The following is a 17609-nucleotide window of genomic DNA, read 5'->3' on the forward strand; positions in this document are numbered from 1 at the left end:
TCTTTTATTCTCTCATCAACTCAACCCTATACATTCTCTTACCGAAGAACAATCACTATACGGAAATGAACTACTTCATAAGATACACAACCCGCGGGTCTATATTTAGTAAAGCTAAATATAGATGAAAAAGGAGCTTGCTAAATTTATCAAAGCATACAAGTTAAAAGAATTTAGCCAGATCTGTACAATAAAAATCAGAACAGGTAACCTGCTACGGTCAAAATTTAATATTCCACGCACAAAAGGGTCCCCAGGAAAAAATATATCAGGAAAAAAAAAATCATTACTCAGTTGGCCAGCAAAACGGTAGTTGCATAAGATTACATCTGAAATTTGATTCAGGTGCTCAACCTGCAACCAGAAATATTGCTGGATTGGACACACAATCAAAAAAATTAAAAACAATGCAGAGCTAATGAAGAAAATAGAGCAACTATACTCCAGATGACCACATGTTCAGACATCTAACCAAAGTACCAAAAACAAAATGATAGGAAACAGCATCTCGGGAGGGGGTAAAACTCAAATGGCTCATGCAACCTTATGTTTTGTTATGGTCAGGGGTTATGCTAAACAAAGCCAGACAAATTCGAGATAGATCCTTGTATAAACATCATAAACCTTAATAAGGCTACTATCCTAACTTTCAATTTTAACATACTTCAGAACAGGAAACTAATACAATTCTTCAAACAGTAATAGATGGAATGCTGGTGATCAAGACAACATACCTGTCAGATTCTGCCTAAGGCAGCGACACCTTGCAGTGTTTCTAACTCGATAGTCAACACAATGATGTTTATTTACAGGTTCACTGCCTTCATACTTCAGCGAAAAGAGAGAGAGAGCGGCATTAATAAAGTTAAAATTGCTTTGATATTCACTTTGGTGACCTCTCACTTTCAGTCGATCCACCACTAGCAGCGAATTGCCAGCCAATTGATAATAAATTTCCAGTTGTCCATCCCCCGTTTTTGTTTTCTGTTCGTTTTCGACCAACAACGAAGAATGTAAACAAAATAGCTTTCCCAGTGATCCCAAGATAATTAAAGACAACCTACAAATAATTTAAATTGAATTAGAAAAAAATGTATTGAGGGAGCAAGCATATGCATGTTAAGAGGAGCACATGTATGCTACTGTGTTTACAAGAAAGAAAAGCTTACCTTACTCTGACTCCCTTCAACTCCTATACAGGGAGTGAACCAAGAGGAGACAACACAGTTTCCACCTGGTGATGGATGTGAGTACAGTAAATGAAAAGTCCACAAACTCCCTTAGAATTTCAGCCTATGTAGCATAATTCCACATATCATAGGAGCATAGAATTTGCTTTACAGAAACTGACTCTGAAACCTGATACCTCCAAACTATCTCAAGATTTGCCATAAGTTTCATTCTTGTACACAACATTAAGGAACTAAATCTTCTTGAATGTAAACAAACTTCCATTTCGCTCTGAATGGCAGACATGTATATAAACAATACTAGCGTTCACATGTTGTTAACAGTGGTTCAAGGTTCAAAATAGTAAACCTTGTCCTTATAAAATGGTTTGGGCTATCTTTTTATCTCGGTAAGGCATTAAAGAAACATATGCTCTTCAACACAGGCTAGAATCATCTCGTGACTATGTGGACCCTTCAACGAGCAATGGTCTCCATAGCAAGCCGTACCAAACGTAGTAACCCCTCCACATCTTGAAAGCTAAAATCAAGAGCCTGCTTGATAGAGGAGATACCCTCTCCATGTTTGCCCTCACCGTGGCTTGAATTTGCAGCGGCAAAAGCATGGCGTGACTTCCTTGAGGCTTCCATGGCAAAATTCATATCCTTAGCCTGCAATTGTCATATGTCATTTGTCAACAAAAATAAGAGACATTAAACAAAGAAAAGCTAGCAATGCAGTTGTTAGCACATAGGCTTCAATTCTGATAGGACTGTAATTACGTGCAACACAAATAACTAAGTTGCCAACAAGTTTACCGAAATTGCAATCCAGATCAGAGAACCCTAAGAATTTACAATCATACTGTGCCGATTAGGGACCTGTTAAATACAGATAAATCGACAAATAAGGAACTGTTAAGATCATTATTGTGAAATAGATACTTACATAACTCAGCAACCGCACAATATGGGGACGATTTCGAGCAGCAATAAGATGAGTTCCAACAATTTGAGGAGAGCTGGTACTCTTGGATAAAGCGACCTTGTCTGCTGTTGTAGAGTTGTTAACATTGTCAACATCAGAGGCAGATGACGAAGGAGATTCACCTAACAAATATAACATGGTTCAAAAAAAGAAAAATATATCAGAGATGCCTCTACTCCCATTTTGTCTCCACCATAATCTCAAACTTAATAGTGCTGCTTAGAAAGAGAAACAATGATGAAATGAAAAACTGCCAACTTATTAGCATTCATCAAATTAGTCATAGCCAAATTTTCTTATTCCCACTCTTCCACTGATAAATTTACAAGCTGGTAAAGGGTTTCGTTGGACGTCAAGCACAAATTTACAAGGTGACTACTCCAGTGAGAAAGAAATTACTGCATCATGCAAACAATGAAAAAACTAGTTACGAAGACCATTACCAAGAGGAACCATTTGCAAAGCTGTCTGCAACTCATTCCGATCTCTGCTGGCACTAGTGTTTGAGGAATATATTACCCTCATATATGCCACCTCCATGCACTTGTAAGCCAGAGCAGCTGCAGCCATGTCTTTTGATTTCTCAAATTCACGGGCACAAAACCTATCCAATGGAAAATATCAGGAAGGCACTAATGAAAGACAAAAAATCAAGCAACAGAAGACCCTACAAAATATAACACCTAAAGTTCAACCACACACATCACCTAAAACCCAACAAGTTTTATGTGACTGCTTCACATAGCAAAGGTCACAATTTTGATAATTTGAGAAAAGCCAAATACCCACTATTCTTAGTGCAAAGAGAAACTAGGAAACAAATAAATAATACAAAGATATAGTAATGAGGTTTGCATTGAAGTCCTTGTCTACATGGTTAAGGGGAGGAAATATTTACTAAGGATATTAGTGCACCATACAAGTCAAGTGTCTCCAACTCAGGGAGCTCAAAATTAAAAGAAAAGTGCTTCCAAGAATTCAGGTAAGTTAGAACCCAAAAAATTACACAAGCATCTGGCTGTGTAAGCTTTATTTGGTAACATGCTTGCAACATAATAAAACTACAAACATAAAGGAAAATGTATATACTTAATTAAAAGGGTAGACAATCTAATATTTAAAACAAGCAAAGGAGCACAGAATGAGAGAAACTGTTGACTTACTCGCACAAATTTGCTGTGCTACTATATATTTCCTTTGATCGAATCATCTCATTTGTATTGTCATTGTTGCTAGATTCTAAAAGAGAGGCTCCATGAAGAAACTTAAGCGCTGCCTGGAAGTATATCCCTGTTCTCTCAACAGTGGATCCTGAATTCTGGATAATAAACCCAAAGTTTTTCAGTAAGTGCTGAGAAGAGGAAAAACATAAAAATCAAGAAGGGGTTGTATGTAAAAAACCTGAAGACGGTCAGCCAAATGTTTCAGATCTTTAGCTTCTTTCAAAGCACTGTTAGCAGTAGTGCGGCTGTTAGTATCCTTTCTGATAGGACTGGGGGCTTCAAGCTCCTTCGAGCTGTGTCCATTGAGCATGGGATGCTTTGAACTAATTTGCTGAGTGCCATTTTGATGATCAGCCTTTCTGGTTTGCTTTTTTTGCAGCTTCGATGCATCATTTATTTTGGGAGGATCAACTTCCACATTTCCATTTCCTTTGTGCAAACCAACAAATGGTGGTGGGAAACGAGCTGACGTTCCAACCTGATCACCTCCAGAGGGTGGCAATGACAACTTCCCTTTTCCCAATACTTCTTGATCAGTTCTTTCAGAAAGAGACCTCTTTGAAGATTTTTCAGTATCGCAGTCTAGCAACTGATTCTGTCTAGGAGCAGGCAACGCCTCCTGCTTGCACATGGCATCTATACCAACTTCTTGAATGTCATGCTTTCTATTTAATTGATCCTCTTTTTTTCCTTTCTCATTTTCTGTATAACCTTTCTTGCCGATATGTATATTCTCACCATCATCAGGCTTGAACCCAAACTTCTGCAACTTTACTTTGCCATCCCCATGTTTTGGCTCAGAAGTAGGACATTCTTGAAGGTGAATAGGAGAACCAGTAATCCTGACCCTTTCTGCATTAGACCCTGATTTAAAGCTCTCACTATTATCCTTCAACTGTGATCCTTTGCCAGTTTTCCTTGGGTGAGACAAATTGGCATGATAAACACCATTCCCGTCTTCACCATTGCATTGATCAATACTCTTGCCTGTATCAGGATATGTCCCATCTTGGTCTACAGTGTGCACTCCATGATTTATAAAGTTGTTGGTTACAATGTCAGGAGAAGGCGAAGTTTGGGCTTTAGATTTAGTATATGAATCATGATTAACCCCCTTGTTTTGACTATCAAGCACTGAAGATTCATGAGACTTCTTATAGGCCATGATCACAGATTTATCCTTCTTAACTGTTTTGGATCGATCACTCCCATTACCATCTTCACCATCTGAGCATCGTTGTGGACTACCCACCATATGTTCCCTATTTGTGGACTTATCTGTATTTAAAATTCTCATAGGTGATGAAGAAACTGATTCCACAGGCGAGCTCTTCACTTCCTGGAAGCTGGCTATAGTTTTATGTGAGCCAGAAACCTTGGAAGAACTTGAAGTCGTGGCAGCAGCAGAAGCCTGCACAGACCCCAAACTCCATTGTGACTGAGTGCTCTCTGGATATTGCCTTAGTTTCTGGTTCTTAGTATGACTACCTTTTTTGTCTGCCCTGCCACTGCCTTTACTGGAACCCGGTTCCTTGCCCTCAGATTTTGAATGTCTTGCCTTTTTGTCCTTCCTGGAATCACCAAATGCCTGCACAAAGACCCTGCCCTCCTGTAATTGAGTATCCTCATACTCCTTCAATTTCCTCTTTTTAATACTACCATTGGAATCATGATTTCCGAAATCTCGAGATCCCTCATCCAGGGAACCCTTTCCATTATCTTTTGTTATTTGAACAGAAACTTGTAGCCTATCCCTTTGATCATATTTGGAGTCCCTTGAAGAGGAGCGATCTTTCTGTCTATGTTGATTTTTACCAACTGAAGTAGTTGTAAAACTGTTATTCCTAGGTGTCCATCCCTGTTCTAGGATCAACTCTTTATCAGTGGAATGCATACCATCGATCTTACTTTTCTTGTATGGCCTAAAACAATCTTCATTGGGATTCTTCCTGCTTTTCACCTTCATATTATTTGTATCACCTGTCAACACATTTTGAGCAACAAAGATAATATTATCATAGAAATTTAATAGGTCCTTAAACATCAGTACATTAGCTAATACTGAGTAGGATTCTGCTATAGCATTCTCACACATTAGTACATTATCATACAAATTACCTCTAGCAGGATTCTGCTCCAGCATTCTCTGCTTACTTCTGTGTTTCTCCGGAAGAGCATTGGCATCACTCATGACAGGAGAAACGTTCACATCATTTAAGCTCCTACTTTTCACTGAAGAATTCAAGTTTTTCTTTAAATAAAATTGAGAAGAGTCATCTTTATTGGCAGAATTTGATATCTCTTTCACAATTTTTTTCTTCCCACCGGGTACTGCATGCAGATCGTGATGTAGTTGATGTTGCAGAGTGCTTTGACCTTCAAGAGGAGGCCCTTGGTGTAATTCAATAACAGCTTTTGTGGTTTCATCTTCACTAAAACTACACCGATTCATTTCAGGCCTGCACATTTATGCAGACATTATTAGAAATTTGAACAAGGAGACACCGATGTATACAAAATAATCAACACAGTTGTTCTCATTAGATGTTACCTAGTAATCTAGTTTCGCAAGTAGTTTTACTACAGAAAATATATTTAAAATATTCAATCAATGGATTAGAACTTACAGCCAATTAAGCATACTACAAAGCCATTTTTCAGGTAGGTTATCAGGATTTGTGCCAACAGGAAGAAGACGCCATTTATGACACCTGTCACACTGTACCCAATTATCCTCCACTGCAACAGAAGGCACTGATACAGTACCTCCTTTTCCATTGTATGCATCAGCACCGTGCACATTTCCAGTGTACTTTACATTTGTGGTTGTTTTAGAATATACGTCAGATGTTAATGGCTTATCAACTATCTTACCACCTGAACTCTCCTTTGCTCCACGATTAATTGCAGGTGTGCTCCTCTTGACAACCTTGGTTTCCTTCAGTTTATCCCCATTTGGGGTTTCTGGTGAATCTATCCTGTCCTCGTCTTCTTCTGAGTCACCAAAGAAATCTCTATATGTATCGCTAGCCTTTCCAGGATCCTTCTGTACTCTGACATCTTCAGTTCCATATTTTGAGGTAGAACCATCAGACTTCTTTGATTTAGGCACCAAAGGGGTGCCAACCTTTAACTTTCCTTTTTCCCTATCAGTAACCATGGTACCATGACTTACCTTTGACTTCTTATGATGCCCTATGCGTTCAGCGTTTGAAATTGTCCTAACTTTAGAAAAATCAGGCACAGCTACTACTGAGTCACAAATTTTGTCTTGGTCATGATAGTCTTTTGCTGTATAAACTGACAAATCTTCAACAGAACCCTTATCTCCCACTTTTTTCCCTAAACCTCCCTTTGTCCTACCATTCACTTCAGTTGATGCTGGACCTACCCGGACCTTTTGTACTAGATCCCCTGAACTACCCTTTGTCCTCCCAACAAAACCATTCTCCTCAGTAGATGTTGGCTCCATCCATCCCTTTTGTGAATGATTAGAGTAGGTTTTCTCTCTCACCATACCGTTCTTGTTGGCTTCCTTCAATGTACCACATGTCCCATCCACGTTCTTTACTGAGTCATTAGTGTCAAAATAAGAACTAGATAAAAGTGGAAGCTTCAGGGTTTTTGAAACTAGCTCCTCGGTAGTCAATTCATCCATACCCTGACCCTTCTTAGATAGAACTACATCATTTTGAGTATTCTTCTTAGTGAAAGTCTTAGCTTCCATTGAGGACTCATGATCCCCCAGAGACTTCATTTTGTTCCCTCCAGACAATTTTTGGTCACCCTTTAATATGTTAGACCTACGGTGTAACATGCCAGAACTTTCTGAGTCATCTATATGAACAGGGACAGATATACTCTCTCTACGACATGTTTCCTTTTCATTTAACTGAATGATATCACCACTGAGAGGCGATAACAGTGCAGGGACTGCTGTCAAAATCTGTTTCAAGACACCATCATAAAACATATTATTATATTATTAAGCACAAAATGAAGAAGGTAGGAGAGCATCAAATTGCCGGAAGATAATTCACCTGAAGAATACTAGTTGGAGATTCCAAAGGAGCATGTTGAGGCTCACGGGAAAGTCCTTCACTTTCTGAGGGGCTATCGTCCAGTGATGATGATGGTGACTCGTTGAGACCAAGTCCACTATAGATTTCAACATTTTTCCCTGTTGGTAAATTTTCAGGACCCACTTTGATTCGTACCTTCAGAGTCTTTTGGTCAGGTATGCTAGTAGAGTTCATGTTTAAAGGCTCATACTTAGAACTGAACGCTTCAGCACCAGTAGATGTCATGCATTTTTCTCGTGCGATAGCATCAGTGACTGTAGGTGCCTTAAAATCAGGCAACCTTGAGGAGCTAACAGAACCTGGGCCAAGTTTCAATGGCTGAGATCCAGTTGACAATGGCACGGTGTTCCCTCGCCCACCCTGTGCAAGTCGTGAAACCTCATACCATCATCAACTTAATTACAAAATGCATTACACATATGCACGCCCCATATTATATTAGAAGAAGAAATGTACCTCCAGTTGCAACTTATTAGGAGATCCAGGTGTGTTTTGAGAATGAACTTTTTGCGGAGTCCTAGGGTGACCCCAACCAGGAGAGCGCTGATAGGTAGGCAAAAATGATCCGTAACCACCAAATTTCGCTCCTGCAACGATAAGGTGTTTCCCAAAACGATTAGAACAAAATCACTTCATTATGAAGGCCCACACTAGACTAGTTGTGATTGAAACAAGTTTCAGCTTACCCAAATTCTCTGCGGACACCCCACCTTCAAAATCTTTCTGAAAGTGTCCCAGAACATCTTGAATTTTTTCATCCTTGGAGAAACAATTCCAAAAGTATAAAGTTGAGAGTAACGGAAGAACAGGTGGTCAAAAAAAGGAAAAGCAATTAAATTTGATAAAAAAACTTTGATATGATTATTGTATACAATGAAAACAATTGTAGGAGGAATTAAATATTCATATCACAAAAGGATGGCCTAGTGCATGAGACTCTCACCTATTCGGGTCTGAAGAGGGTAGATGTATGTAATCTTAGTATCTTACCCTCACAGGCAAAGAAATTGTTTCCAGGACTTCAGCTCATGACCTCCATGTCACAAGGCAAGTAATCTTACCATTGCGCCAAAGCTCACCCTCAAATATTCATCTTATAGTCAACATAAATTTCACACCAAGGAAGTATCCTTCATACACAAAATATCCCAAAGAACACAAGTTTAACGCATATGAAATTGCAAGACACGCGGTGCATGCTTTCTAATGATTAAAATTGCCAGAGAACACAGACAGAACAACTTAGATATCTTCTAGTACACAGTAAAATACATTAAATATGCATATCCGGGGATAAAACACATTCCACCACTATAAACAGGACTTTACAAGCAAAAGCACATCAACAATCAACCAGTTCAGACCGTATTTTCATCATCAGCCATCAAGTTGAACATCAATTTCTTCAATTACTTAATACATCAAGAGAGATACTACTCAATTCCAAACCTTCTCTTAACACACTCTATGTAAAACATATATTAAGCCCATTCCAATTTCAATAAAACATAATTCAGTACTAAACAATTAAATCCGTGGATCTAAGACAACAACAGAAGTGTTCCACAGAGAGAACTCAGCACTCAAAATCAAATTGAAGTAAAAGACCAAACAAAACAAAAGAAACACAAAAACGCTTACAATGTAAGAGAGAGCAACATCAGGATCGATGTTGTCGTCATAATCTTCATGGTTCTGGTATGAGCAAGCCTCACCTTCTTCAAGTTCACAATCCTCCATTTCTCTCATACCAACAACAACAACACCGAACCCTAACCCCTTTCTCGCATCCCTACTTCCAACAGAAATCATTCACGAATCAAAATTAACAAACCTCGCAATTTAAACCATCAAACATTCACAATCCTTCTTCAATATCGTAATTCCTCCTACAAACAAAATAATCAAAATCAGAAACCAATAGAATCTAAACGATCGCAAAAATCACAAACACGAAAGCAAATTTAATTTTAATATTTTAATTAAAAAATTAAAATCCCTAACCTTCTTTAAGAAACGATAAAAACAAAAAAAGGAGTGATTAATTTTGACGAAACCTTATAAAGGTTTTGAAAGTTTATTGTGTTTGATCAACGAATAATAGCGTTTTGCTCTTTCTTTGTTTTCTTCCTTCGTTTCTGTGTCTCTCTGGTTTTTGGGTGAATATAGTAGACGCGGTTTATTCTTTAATTATTTATTATTCATATTTATATTTGTTATATTAATCACGTGGGGTGAGATAGTTGTAACTTGTAAGTGATAAAGGGAAATATATACTATGGAGTATGTACTGAAGTAAATAAAAGATATACGTTTAGGTTTTCAATGCAATATATATTTTCAAAACTTCTTAAGAAGATAGTAATATCCTTAATTAACTTAGAACATTATGATAATTATATAATTTCTTAAGTATGCTTGACCATACTAAGTCTTAAGAGAGGGATAAAATTTTGAGATTCGAATACTTAATGGAAAACCAACTATATGTTCTTGATTTTTATTATGTGCTAATAATAGATATGACTCTTTTGCTAATAATTGATACAATTACTTTTTTAAGTTTGTGTATACATAATAGACAAAATCGGGAGAGAACAATTTGATGAACGAAGAACTTTGTTATTTTTGTAGACTCATGCGGACATATAAACAATAACTCCAATTAAAACTAAACAGTGAAATTAAGAATGCAAATGATTATTTTTAAGGTGATGAAATATAAATTTATGATGAACACTTGAACTAATAAGATATTCACAAACTTACCTTTAAAAATTGCTAATGTTCTTGTTGTTTTCGGTTGAATGCTTTTAGTGGAGAGCCAGAACCATATACTTGTGTGTTTTATTTGTAATAACAAGGGATTCCCTCAATTTTTTGGGTAAACAATTAAATTTTTGTTTTTGGTTCGTGACTGTCCCTCCCAACGAGTGTCGCTCATATGAATTGAATTCTGAACCTTAGGGATTCAGTGTGGCCTTACGCTACTAGAATAATGCTTTATTGGTTATACTTGTGTGTTTTAAGTAGGTCTGTAAACGAGCCGAACCGAGTCGGACCAGAGTTCAGCTCGGTTTAGCTCGATAAGGATTGGTTCGGCTCAAAACTCGACTCGAGTTCGATACAAGTTACTTTTTTAGTCCGAGTTCGATTTGGTTAAAGTTCGCGAACTGTTCGGCTTAGTTCAAATTGGTTCATTTAGACAACTTAAATAATTAGTTAATTTAAAAAAAATAATGCAAAAGATTTTATATATATAAATGAATGTTGTGAAACCCGAGCTGGACGTCAAACCGGAAGAGGTCACGTATTAGGTTTAACCGATTTAAGCAGTTAAATCGTCCGGTCTGACCTGGTGATTTTATACATAATTAATAATTTTTATTAAATGTAAAGTTTTATATAGTTAATAATTATGTATAGTTATATTGAAGTAAATATATTCACCTTTTTGGACCAGAGTAAAACACAATATTTGATTGATGTTTCATTTTTTAATTTTTTAATTGAACCGTTCGGTTTATTTCTCGAGTTAATGCAGTTGAACCGGGTTTAACACGATCATACAAGAATTTCCTCGGTTCAAAGCGGTTCAACCTCATTCGATTAAGACTGCAAACCAAAGTCATTTTTAAGTCCGGTCAGCAATCAGACTGGTCAAACTATCTGGTCTGGTCCAGTTCTCATAACACTAATATAAATATAACATTATTTATATATATAATAGCAATAAATATAAAAAAATTATACATAGATCATAATAAACATAAAAAAGAGTTTATATATCGAGTCATGAACCTAATGAGTTGAACTGTATTCAACTCAAATTTGGCTCGTTTATTTAACGAACTCAATTTTTAGCTTAAATTCGATTTATTTGGTTCATGACCTGAGTTTATCGAATTAAATAATGAATCGAATTTCAAACAAATATTGAGTTGATTTGGTTATTGTCAACTATAATTTTAAGTGTGAAGCTTTAATAAGAATATTAAAGGCTGGTATGTGTTTTTTAACAACTATCAATATTGTGTTTACCGAAAATCATTGCATATTAAAAGGACTGTGTAAATAAGTTTTAACAACTATCAATTTGTTTTCCAAATTGTGCATGTTTTGTCCATTTTAAACATGATAATTTTAATTGTTAACTTTACTACCCATGCTCTTAAATATGATTATGTACATGTATAATGACTCATTACAACAAATAATTTTAATTGTTATCTTTGTAACCTTCTATTTGTTAAGTGATATTTAGATTGACAGACATGTGCCAAAAAAATGTATAAAAAGATTGATATACTTATTTAGGATTAAGTTAGTTTGAAGTTATTTAAATTTATTTATAAGTTATGTTCATTATTATCATTTAATTATTACTCTACATTTCTTTCAAATATTAATTACTTTTGTAACAACCATTAGAATCATATTTATTTCACATTTTTTTATTTTAATTTCATGGTAAATCCGTAAATGAACATGACATATTATGGCCAATCCGGCAATGTCAGCCACGGGATGGGATCCACTGTCCCAAAGTTTGGTGTTCATTATATAATAATTTTTTTAAAAAATGTTAATTAGTTAAGAAAAAAATCATATAAATAGAAAATAAATTTGTTTGATTATTTGTTGTAATATAATTGGTTTGGAACATAGAGACAAAAATTTCTTGGTACGTGTAATCCTTGTTCTGTAATATCGGGCAAGGATCACTTGTCCCACAACTTTTATGTTTCCCTATCCCGGACCGATCAAACATTACAAAATAATATTAAAATATTAATTTATATTTTTATAATTTTATAATTTTTCTTTTTAAATGAATGAAATTCTATGATTGACTTGGTATAGCAAGTGGGACATGAATGGGGAAATGTGATCCCCATCTCGTAATATCACCCTCCTAACTTTTGATTTGCTGCATTGACCTGGTTAACAAAATCCATATACCTTAATTCTTTACTACTTCCCAATTAGCATATTCTAATTTCATACATCCAGAAATTTAATAATTTTGATAATGTTCCTAATGCGTGTGGATCCTCTCTTATTATTATTTTGCATGTTCTAAATTTCCTTTTCAAGTTGTACACGACTTAATTTGGGTAGAGGGGCCATCCTAAGAAATATGGATGACAATAATGAAATCAACTAATTCGATATTTATTTGATAGACAATTTATTTTTTAACTCGATAAACGTAGTTTATATATCAAATGAGACGAACTTGACTGAATAAACAAGTCAAATTTGAATCAATTTATAATTAAATCTATTAGATTCATGAACTAACCCAATTTTACACGTATATATATATATATAAGTATGCAATGGTAAAAATTAAAATAATAAATATTAATATATATAAAATGATGAAAACATTAATATCAAAATCACAAAAGTTAATATATCTAATCAATTAGGTTATATATTTTATAATTGATCTTTATGTGTCTTCATATCTTCAAATTGTTGAATTATCATGTTGTTGTCAATGTTATCGAACACTTACCGATCAATACAAGTAACTAAACAATCTTTCATTCATGTATCACGTTCGATTAGACAACCTATTTTCACAATTTTCATTGAGAATACTCTTTCTAAAATAATTGTTAACTTAAAAATAACATAATCTAGTGAGTAAACAATATGTCTTTCACTTTCAAACAACTTATCAATCATCACTAAATTAATTGAACAAATATTAGTGAGTAAAATTTTGCAAAATCATTCAATTTTGTCATATCAAAAGTAGAGGCCGAATTGGTTGAACTCAAACAAAACATATAATGAAATAACTGAGTATTTGTTTTAGAAAAACAGTCATTCCTTAAGTTGCATATCTACAATGTTATAAAATTATTTAACACGATATAACTATTTTTCACTCAACATGTCATATCGTTTGCAAAAATGATTTCGGACTTGTAGAGTTGTAGGTAGTATACATATTGATTTTTAAAATTGTGGATGTACATTTGCACTCTTTGAGGTGCATATAGCATCCCCAATATATATATATGTTACGTATATATATATATAGTATATGTAATACACATGAAAATATATATTTAATTATTAGTATTAAATAAATAATTAGTATTTAAGTTGATGAATTATATCAATCTAGTTAATAAGTTGAAATAAGCAATTTGCAAACTCTTAAAGATCCAAATCACTTTGAGTTGACAAGACGAACTGAACTGCTTATGAACTTCAATTGAGTAGAATTCGAGTAAAAAACATTTTTGAACTTGAGTCGAGCAAATCATTATCAAACTAAGTTTTACTTTGGCTTGTTGTCAATCCTATTAAAGAGTATTGTTCATGAGGATCAAATCTTAATCATTGACCTTAAAAGGAGTTAATGAGACCTTACATGTATGACTACATCAACTCATTGGTCATACTTGCTCTATTGATAAAATTATATGAGATCATCAATAATTTTATTTTAATGGTCAGTATGGTGTCTCAAAATATATTTTCTGTTGTTACATTTTCAAAATTATGTGATACTCATTTTGTATAAAAAATATACTTCTATTTGTATAAATGATAAAATTGAACAAGAGCATCCAATACTCTATCTGTATAAAAATAAAATTTTGAAAGTTATTTAATGATCACGTTTGTAAAGGTAATAAAACCAAATTAGAACTAATTTTTGTTTTGTCAAATTATATTTGAATGTTTTGAATTTTATTCTGATGCTCCTATTTGTAAAATGAGAAAATTAAATCACTGCATTCAACGCTCCTTAATTATGTAATTCAATTTTTGATAATTACATAATTCTCCTATAATAAAAAAATAATTCAATGATCTTATTTTATTAATCATTTAATAATACTCTTATTTTAATGCTATGATACATATAATAACATGACATAGTATTTAGGAGATCAATCCTCCTTTTAGATAAACTTATGAATTATTTAGGAGTAAGATAAATAGTGAAATTGACTGTTTATTCTTCCAGTCTTTACCTTTTTTTTTTGTTTTTCATATGTATCATTGCACCAAAAACAATCTTATCCGATCCGGGAATATCTACAAGTATGTGAGACTAACATTTTTCATCCATAAGACTCGAACCTGAAACTTTACTCAAGAAGAATAAAACATATACCACTTGAAACAACCACATTAGTTGAGTCTCTAGGTTAGATATATATAGCTATATACCGAGTGGTTAAAACTAAAAAAAAACTGATAAATAAGAGATTTATGATTTATTAAAGAAAAATGAATTGGAAGGTCCAAAGAAGCTATCTGAATTGGAATGCAAGGAAAACGTGATCATAAAACTAGTGTCCTGTTCCTGGGACGGAGTGCATGCTTTAGGGTCAGGTCAATTTTAAATCTAGAGTTAGATCTGGTTCCAAAAAAGTGATTCTAACAATTTTTAGGATTAAGTAAGAGATAAATCTTACATAGCTCAATTCAACCAATGCTTACTCTGAGTTGATAGTGGACTATGTCATTATAATATTTTACTGCAGAAATTAAAGGTTCCAATATGATATTTGCCATTTTTAGAGAATTTTATCTAGTCACCCTCTTATCTTAGAAGGCTAATTAGTTATTAAAATCAGTGAATTTGTTTCTGAAGTGAATGAGTAAGTCCTTCATTAATTAAAGTCAAAACATATTGTAATTTGAAATGGTTTAAAAAAAACTGGATATCATAAATTTAGAGAATAACCATATTGTAGAGGAAAGAAAGGTAGAATCGCTTTTCAGAAATATAGAAAAACAGAAAATAAATTTCAGTTTTAAGTGGTACATGTTTAATTCTCCTTAAGAAATGTTTTACTAGATACATGTGAGAAACCAAAAAAGTTTACACATCGCAAAACACATTTTACAAAAATATTGATGAACAATTTTAGCTTAAGAATCCTTTTCTTTGGAAGCATACCTACTAAAATATGACTCTCACTTGATTACGGTACTAAAATGGGACTCATAGAAAGTCATATTTGTGCTAGTGACAAATGGTAAGAAACCCACATATAATTCAACAATACAGTTATATAATTGAAACTTAAATTGGGTACAAGGTAACTTTGTAACACCATTTAAATGACATGTGACATCATGAATAATGACTGTTTATCCCTGAGGTTATGAGTTCGAGTCGTGGGAGGTTCCCTTTTGTGGAAAGTAAATACTGTAGGGAGTTTTTAAGTTGGTGGGTGGCACGCTCAGTGTATTCATGGGCTGGGGAGGTCACATGTCAGGACTGGGGCGTTACCGATGACACACTCGGTATAACTGGTTTAAATGGTTAAACCGTCTAGTTTGACTGAGTGATTTTATATGTAATTAATATTTTTTATCTAGAAATATATAAGTGAAGTTTTTATAATTAATAATTATGTATAATTATATTAAAGTAATATATTTACATCTTTTTGAACTATAGTAAAACAAAATATTTGAGTGTTGTTCCATTTTTAATTTTTTTTAATTGAACCGTTTGATTTACTTCTCGGATTAGTATAGTTGAACTGAGTTTAACACGGTCAGACCGAAATTTTCCCGGTTCAATGCAGTTCAACTCTCATTCAGTTAAGACTGCAAACTAAAGTCATTTTCAAGTCAAGTCAGCGATCAGACCGATCGAACCGTTCAATCTGATTCTCATAACACTGAAACGAATAATATTTTTTTTTTTAAAAAGAAGTAACATTCGCTTTGTTTTCCTCATACGTGCCATGCAAGGTAAAGTTTAGTCTGTATTCCCACCCCACAAGTTTTAAAATGGTGGGCTCACATGTTTTTGTGCACATCATGATTGTGGCCACCATCATTTCACACATGCACTAATGTCATTCATACTCTCTTTCATAACTATTATTATGTGTCAAAAAGAGAAGAAAAATGTTGTCCCATTTGTCCTCTTCACATTGCATGGATACCATAGAAAAACAATGATTTTGGAGTAATTTTCAGGTGAACCAATTAAGCCCTTTAAAATAAAGCAAGACCCATAATTGATTATTCACAAATTCGTTTCATAATTGATACCTAAGTTTTTAATACTAGTATGCTTTATAATAGAGTCATAGAGCTATAAGTTATTATGATACTAGTTTCATGCACTTTAGCTACAACAAAAAAAGTCACTTTTAAGATTTTATAGAAAAAATATAAGAAAGTTTACTTGGGCAATGTGTGTTGATATGAATGGTTATATTATTATCAATACAATGCAAGCTGAAAGGAGGTGGCTGCATGCTTGCATATAATTTCCCCAATCCTAGTTTAGACATAAAGTAATGAACATGTGATGTGGTTCCTATGTTTCTAGACTAATACTCATACAAGAATCTGGTGTGCCTTAACCTACAAATAAGATATAGATAATAATATCAAATATGTCATATAATAAAGGTGTCCTTTAGTATCACAAAAAAGGATGAGAAAAGAATGTACGTTAGTTCATCATCCACCATTTATTTTTAATTATCATTGATTCTTTAAAAAGTAATATGAACGCATGATAAATGATATACTGACTGTATATAATTCTTTAAACTGACATTGCATAACTGTTACAATTAAAAAAGATTCCCCTTTTTATTTTTTACATGAAACAAGGAAAACAATAGTTTGGCCTAAGCAAATCATAGTTTTACTTTGGGATCTTACTCTTAAGCTTTGAAGTCAGATGCCTATAATAAGGAAGCAGAATTAGCATGAAGGGTGAAAGGATAAAAAGGTGTGCAAACTTAAGAATCTTCGCACTGATTCACTATAAAAGTTTTTACACTATTAACAAATCATTCACTTTTGATTTGTTAACTATCATTGACACCCAAACAAAAATATTACAAATCAATAGTGAATGATGTGCTAACAGTGTAAAAAACTTTACATTATCCGTGCATATATTTTAAACTCAAATATAGGATTCCATGCCAAATGTACATATTTATTTCAAATGAAATGATTTAAATAAAGAACATATACAATTAATCAAGATATCTTAAAATTAGTACTAAAATGGTGATTACCTACCAAAACACTCAGCCATACAACAAAACAAATTGATGGTTCCATCATGACACCAGATGAATGCAATTCTAGACAATGATTATTGTAACAGTTGTCACATTGAGTA

General features: G+C 33.9%; 1 protein-coding gene across 4 annotated transcripts; it reads right to left on the minus strand.

The window, feature by feature from the left end:
• Positions 123 to 9642, minus strand: LOC109354522. Of its 4 annotated transcripts, none has more exons than XM_019597099.1 (14): positions 9520 to 9642; positions 9104 to 9254; positions 8149 to 8221; positions 7919 to 8049; positions 7421 to 7822; positions 6008 to 7326; positions 5499 to 5839; positions 3559 to 5360; positions 3321 to 3475; positions 2601 to 2761; positions 2119 to 2279; positions 1170 to 1841; positions 735 to 1060; positions 123 to 354 (listed from the first exon to the last, which is right to left on the minus strand). In XM_019597099.1, exons 2-12 carry the CDS (start codon positions 9209 to 9211, stop codon positions 1647 to 1649), a joined length of 4848 nt encoding a protein of 1615 aa, XP_019452644.1. In that variant the 5' UTR covers positions 9212 to 9254; positions 9520 to 9642; the 3' UTR covers positions 123 to 354; positions 735 to 1060; positions 1170 to 1646. The 4 variants fall into 4 exon arrangements, with proteins under 4 accessions (XP_019452644.1, XP_019452642.1, XP_019452645.1 ...); XM_019597097.1 differs by having other exon boundaries at positions 9104 to 9351; XM_019597100.1 differs by having other exon boundaries at positions 9467 to 9642.

The sequence above is a fragment of the Lupinus angustifolius genome, chromosome LG08, assembly GCF_001865875.1.
Source record: "Lupinus angustifolius cultivar Tanjil chromosome LG08, LupAngTanjil_v1.0, whole genome shotgun sequence".
NCBI classification, from domain to species: domain Eukaryota; kingdom Viridiplantae; phylum Streptophyta; class Magnoliopsida; order Fabales; family Fabaceae; genus Lupinus; species Lupinus angustifolius.